Source organism: Chrysochloris asiatica, unplaced genomic scaffold (genome assembly GCF_000296735.1).
Source record: "Chrysochloris asiatica unplaced genomic scaffold, ChrAsi1.0 scaffold00062, whole genome shotgun sequence".
Classification (NCBI taxonomy): domain Eukaryota; kingdom Metazoa; phylum Chordata; class Mammalia; order Afrosoricida; family Chrysochloridae; genus Chrysochloris; species Chrysochloris asiatica.
In genome coordinates this window covers 1,885,891-1,892,561 of record NW_006408580.1, presented here as the reverse complement: position 1 = coordinate 1,892,561, position 6,671 = coordinate 1,885,891, and the positions used below count along the sequence as shown (strand labels likewise).

The following is a 6,671-nucleotide window of genomic DNA, read 5'->3' as shown; positions in this document are numbered from 1 at the left end:
GAGAATCTCTGTTCTAGAACATTAGACTGATGAACTGCCTGCCATCTTCTTCTCTCCCTCACTCAAGACAATTATGTTTATGACTTTTTTAAGCAGAAGAGTAACTGTTTAGCTGAATGAATCATTACCATTAGTTTTCATCTGATTTTATGGGAGACTGGTATCAGGTAGTTTGCTGTGAAGTTACATGGTTTCTGGGCTTCAGGGCTTCTTACTTGTCTCCAGCTTAGGCATGATGCTTCTAGAATTGGAAAATTTTTGATGAATGGATTCATCTTTCCAGAACCCCTTGAAAGGTCAGGATTATTCCCCACATCTTGCAAACAAAAAATTAGAACTATTCATCAAAGTGACTTGCACTGATGCACTGAATAAAAGATTCAACCAAAAAACTACAATGCTATCTAAATTTTGGTCATAGATGTGATGCTGTAACATAAGCTCTAGACTGCTAACTACAAGGTTGGCAGTTCAAACCCATCATTCACTCCTTGGAAACACTAAATAGGGTAACTGTGAGTCAGAACCGACTCCAAGACATTTAAAAACAATATCCGTGTATTTATATGTAAGTATGGATCAGAATAAAATGTTAGTAGTAAGGACTGTGAGACCACCTGGGTAAAAACAACAACAACAACAACAATCTATGGCTTGACTTAAGACTAAGATGGGAAACTCAGTGGTTATTCCTTTCTCTGAGGATAATTTCTTATAATTTGCTGGCAGTTTCATAGGAAATCCAAGTGACAACAAATCCTTGAAGTTAGTGGAGATAGAATGTATCCTAGCTGCTTGGCTCTTTTCAAGAACCATTATCAGGCTTTTTCTATTAGTTTCTTCCCCCGCCAAATAAAATAATATAAATAAGTAACATATATGATGGTAAGCAAGACTTTATAAAGGGCCAACCAAAGAGTCAACTACTCTATCCACCCCACCCCACTCCACAAAAAAGCCCTCACTTTTTAAGTTAATATGGCATAACTGGTCATTACTGATGCTACTAAATAAAAACATCTGTGTTGCTTCTGGGCCAGAGAACATCCACTCATCTGTTACCCCTAGCGGCTGCTATCAGCAGCCTAAAAATCCAGTGCCAACAAGTCAATTCTGACTCGTGGCAATCCTATAGGACAGAGTTGAACCTCTCATAAGGTTTCCTAGGCTGTAAAACTTATGGGAGCAAATCACCAGGTCTTTTCTCAAGCGCTTAACCAACTTCTGTGCCACAGGGCTCCTCTCTACAGCCTGAGACCACCACATAATAACCTCTTTTCCAAGGACTCACTAAGAAAGCTCTTTCCCTAGCTATCGGTCATAGGATTCTCTTAAGTCCTGCATTAAACCTCATGGAGTTAGGTATGTTATTTAGGTGTTTTTTTCAAATTTACAAAGCCCACGGACAATCATAAAATCAAAATGGACTTTATTGTAGATAGAAAGGAATCGAGGTGGGGGGCATTCAATTAGATTATACTGAACCATATGACATTGTCGGTTTTGTTTTTCAAAACTGGTTGGGTATCAGCACTTTCAGATAACTCAGCCTACTTAATTTTTCTTGGTTTGCCTAAAACCATACAGTGTAAAGCAATGTCTCATTTTTAAAGTAACCATTAAAAATGAGTTAAGAAGATTAAATGTCTGCTTTCATTATGGCTATACTTGATTTGGAACACTTTTTTTTATCTACCATAATAGGAAAAAGGATCACATGTTATAAAACCATTTAAAAAAAAAAAAAATGGGTTTCTAGATGTGCCAGCACAAAAGGATAGAGACATGGGGAGAAACCCAAACGTTCCAAGAAATGTCAGTATTTTACTGCTGCAGGTAAAATAACCCAAACTTAAAAACTAAAATTTTAACTACATCCACACATTAAACTGGTATCAAGCCAACTACTACCTTTCTCACTCAATGATGTGACGAGACCTGGATTCTTAGACGTGTTATCATCTCAGGAGATCCACACCCTTCATTGGATTTACTGAACCCAGTGAACTTTACAGTGACTCCCCTCTAATTCCTTAGGTGGCCACTGAAATCTCATTCATCAGCACAGAGTTTGGAATTCTACCCAGTCTTCAGAATACTACCCTGCATTCTCTTTGCAGTTACAATTTTCTGTTGTTGGTTTTTTTCCAGTGAGATTATTTTTCTCCTGTAAATACAAGCCTTTTGCTTCTCAAGTTTCTTGTTGCCTTTCCTTCCTTAAAACACCCAGTCCACTGTAGAGATATCAACCCTACTAAACCATTTCCTGGTCATACTCTTGGGGCAAAGTTCAGGCATCAGACTTATATGGTGGTCCTGAAGAACTGAATTCTTTTTGCAGCATTATCAGCAGTTTCCAAATACTTCCTGTCCTCAAATTAATAATAATAAAAACAAAATCAACAGTGTAATACTTTTGCCTTTGGTTTCAAAGTAACTACTTCTTTCTGGAGCTTTCCAGAGAAGGAACTATATTTCTCCCATGCTGAAATGTTCATGGATATATTTTCTAGTCTTCTCCCTAAAGAGAACACAGGTAGCATGAAAGTCAGGAATCCTAATATGAGGGTGAAGGAAGTCCCGCAAGCCTTGCCTCCAGAACCTCCATAGATTGTTTCCAGTCCCATTTAACAACAGAATCCCATAATCTTTGGAGGCCCAACCTCAGTTGTCTTCCTTTGTGAGCTTTCTTCTAGACTGTTCTCCCCTAACTTCTCTCAGAGTCCAAGCTAGCCTGACACTGCTGTGAAAAATATGAAGCCTCTCGTGGGAGAAATCCCCAACACCTGCCTCACCTCGTTCAGATACTGCAGGTGAATGAATGAAGAGACCGCTACAGCATGCTATTTTTTGTTTAACTCTGAAATAGCGTACTACTATGTGAAAAAGTGGGAATAGGTCTGCATTTGTCTTGATTTAGAAACGCTTTAGCCCCGCCATTTGCATCTTGGGTTTAATTTTAAGTGTTAAGATACCTTCAGACCCCAATAAAATAGAAGCATTAGTTCAGTTCTGTCAATACCCCACCTCAAATAACACTGGGGCCTGTGGCCATCCCCAACCCACCAGTGGGCCTACCCCATCACTTTCAAGGCCTGGGGGAAAAGTCATGCATTATCCTCCAGAGGAAACACCAGGCGCGTGCCCCGGCTTGAAACATTCTGGTCCTCCATTCCCAGGTCTCGTTCCAGCATTTCCTCAGAGCTACTCTTTGTTCTCCGGCCGCCCTCAAGGCTTGTGGAGGCTGTGTGGGAGCCTGAGGAGCCATTAGCAGTCACTGTGCTGTCCCCATAGGTCAGGGTGAGGTCACCCTCTGTCAGGATGAAATCGGAGTCTTCCTCTCGCAGCGGCTCTTGGTTCTGAAAAGGGCAAGCAACAAATAAATGGGAGACTGCTATCTTCTAGGGCTGGGGCCACCCCAACTCATGTGAAAACTGGAGCTTGCAATCCTTGCTGCCTTGAGCCTCTAGGGTGAAACTTGGGTATAAACTAGGGTGCTATTCAGGGTAAGCCATTGTTGCCTGAACCAGGAGTTAGAATAACAGAAAGCAGCTCTGATTTCAAATGTGTGTCAGCTTTGATTTAGAGACTATAAGGAATACTGGAAGACCAGCCTGGTTTTTCTGCATCTAAGACCAAAAAAAAGAATGAAAGTATAAGGTGACATTCTCTTTTCTGGGTGGGCCTCACACACTACATAAACAACGATCCTAAACTCACCAGCTGCTCCTCAGAAACCCTACACAGGGTCCCTATGAGTCAGAGCCAGGGACTCAACAGCACTTAACAACAACAAACTCATCTTATTTACATTTGAACTACTTACTCTTTGTCCTAGTTGGCAGCTAAGGTAGGACAAACCAAAATTAAGAATTCTTCCCTATTTTCCCTCTCTTGTTCCCACAGAACAAAACCCTGATAGGACGTCCTCCCCTCTAAGTCCTCAGGTAGAAAAAGCCAACTATAGGGAAGAACAAGGATACAGAGTAAATTTTATTGATCATCTACATTCAATAAAGCCTGAAGGAGCTTGAAGGAGCACTGATACCAGAGTGATTAAGCACTTAGCTGCTAACCAAAAGGCAAGAAGTTCAAGGCCACCAGTCACTCTGGGAGAACTATGTGTCCGTCTGATTCCATAAAGATTAATCAAAAAAGCCAAACCTACTGCTATCCAGTTGATGCCAACTCACAGGTACAGGCCTGAGTCGTACTTTCCCATAAGCGTTTCCAAGGCTACAGGTGTTTATGGAAGCAGACTTGCTACATCTTTCTCCCATGGAGTAGCTGGTGGGTTTGACTCATTGGTTGACCTTTTGGTTAACAGCCAAGTGCTTTAGCCACTGTGCCACCAGGGCATCAAAACTGTGTTGGAAGTGGGATTAAAATTCATACCTCCATTTGGAGACCAGAAACCCCTAGTGCAGGAAGCAAAAGATTAAGTCTGGGGCCTTAGACACTCCCCATAAAGATAACAGCCCTGGAAACCCTAGGGGGCAGTTCTACTTTGTCCTAGAGGGTCTCTATGAACTGCAATGGGTTCTTATTATATGCTGGCCAGGAACATCACATAAGCTCTCGTTCATTCTTATCTCTTCCTTGTGAAGGGGGCCAACGCTCTATCACAGAGATGGACATCTGAGCTACATTGTTGTTAAGTGCTGTTGAGTCAGTTCTGACTCATAGCAACCCTGTATAGGGTTTCCAAGGAGTGGCTGGTAGGTTTGAACCACTGACCTTGATATTAGCAGTTCAGTGTTTATTCTACAGTGCCACATCAGAACTCCTCTGAGAACCTATGAAATCTGCCTGAGGTCATCCAGCTGATGGGAAGCAGATTCAGGATTTATGTTGCCTCCAGACTGGTTTTTACCCACATAAAGGATGTGGAAAAATTACATCAGGAAAAGTACTTAGCTCGTGCTAAGTACTGCTACAAAACAGAGAAGGCTAGACAAGGCAGGCTTTAGCAAAGCCACAGTTGTTGTTAAGTGCCGTCAAGTTGATTCCGACCCATAGTGACCCTGTATAGGGTTTCCAAGGAGTAGCTGGTGATCTTGAACCACCAACCTTGTAGTTCAAATGACTTTGCAGTCTGATGCATTCGCCCACAGCGCCACACCGGGACTCCAATGTCTTGAATGGCAAACACATGCTTCCAGCACATTACAGGTAAGCTGCTCTTTTTGCTCCTGTTTGCCTTCAGCCCATCAACGTTCACCTGAAATCTTGCATCTTGGACACAACAGGTCCTCCTCAGTCCCTGACAGCCAAGGCCCAGATTCTCCTGTGTCAGTGCCTGGACACCCCATCTAGATTATCAACTACTAAAGGGCAGTAACACTGTTTTCTTCTTGCCACCCTTCCTTAACTGTGCTTAACTTGCTAAGTGAGCGCCTGTTAAATACACTGTTCTAGGGAGGATTTATACATTTAATCTATCTCATTTTCCCTCCTTCCAGCGCATCTCTATGCACTTCTGGCGACAAGCACATGTTGGTTTGCTGCATTGTTTCTCAGTTATGTTGACTTCGCCAGAGTCCACACTGATGACACAATGCCTCCACCTAATATGCAAACATGCAAATCCTCTTGCTGCCTCATTTCCTCACTGGAATGAAGCAGGGTGCAAATGGACAATTAAATAAAAAACCTGGACTCCGGCAAATATTTAGAGGACAATTCTAAAACTCACTTCAGACTCCCAAAATTCCTCCTTTCTGTGAGTTTTCAGAAAGTCCTGAAATGAAATCAGCTCTACCATACTTTTCTTAAAAACAAATGACGCCATGGGGGTGGGGAAGGGTCCTTCTTCCCTGGTTTAGCCTGTCTAATTTCTCCCATCCATAAATGTGCTAAGTGATGTTTTTGTTCATCTCTGTCAATCTCTCTCTGCCGGGACTCTTGGCATGTATTCTGTTTCCAGATTTGGAGCCACAAAGAGAGGGGAATACAGAACAAATGCATCTGAGGGTAATTCCACAAACGGGAGGACAAGTCCCACCACACCACCACACAGAAACTCAAGGGAAATGAACTCTGATGTGGCCTGCTCGATTGACCAAATGGGGAGAGATTCCCAAATCAAAGTGTTAATGTTGTATGCAGATTACAAAACCAATCCACACCCTCAAATTCTAGATGATAGGACCAACAAGAGTTTCGTTAAGGTAAAGGTTTAGATAATTCTATAAGTAGCTTTCCAGTGAAGGCTTCTATGAAGATGCAGTGAAAATAACCCTGAAAACACCTACAAACAAGAGTGTTGTGCGAATCTGTGCCTTTTACATAACCAGAGTTCTTTTTCATAAATGGACAATAAGATCAAATTCATCCACTTCCCATCTGTCAGCTTGTCGTATTGTGGTGGCTTGCATGTTGCTGTGATATAAAAATCTATGCCACCGATATTTCAAATACCAGCAGGGTCACCGATGGACAGGTTTCAGTGGGGCTTCCAGACTATAACAGACTAGGAATAAAGGCCTGGTGGTCTAATTCCAAAAATTAGCCCATGAAAACCTTATGGCTCCAGAAAACATCAAGGCAAGTGGTCGGGTCCCCTCAGAGAAAACCCCCTTCCAAGACTAAGACTCAATGGGAATACACGCTGTGATTGGTGACCACACTCGACACCGATAAGGGGAAGTGAGGGAAAAACAGCAATGAAG

At 42.3% G+C, this 6,671-nt stretch overlaps 1 protein-coding gene across 2 annotated transcripts in view; it reads right to left on the bottom strand.

Annotated features, from left to right (window-relative positions):
• Window positions 1–2,849: 2,849 nt before the first annotated feature.
• SLC9A7 (solute carrier family 9, subfamily A (NHE7, cation proton antiporter 7), member 7) overlaps window positions 2,850–6,671 on the bottom strand; it is a 218,441-nt gene continuing 214,619 nt past the window's right edge. Inside the window, exon 17 of one of the 2 annotated variants that reach the window (XM_006864238.1) lies at window positions 2,850–3,359. In XM_006864238.1, the coding sequence (XP_006864300.1) occupies window positions 3,108–3,359 (252 nt within the window). In that variant the 3' untranslated portion in view covers window positions 2,850–3,107. The remainder of the gene's footprint in view (window positions 3,360–6,671) is intronic. The other variant, XM_006864239.1, reaches the window with a different exon arrangement.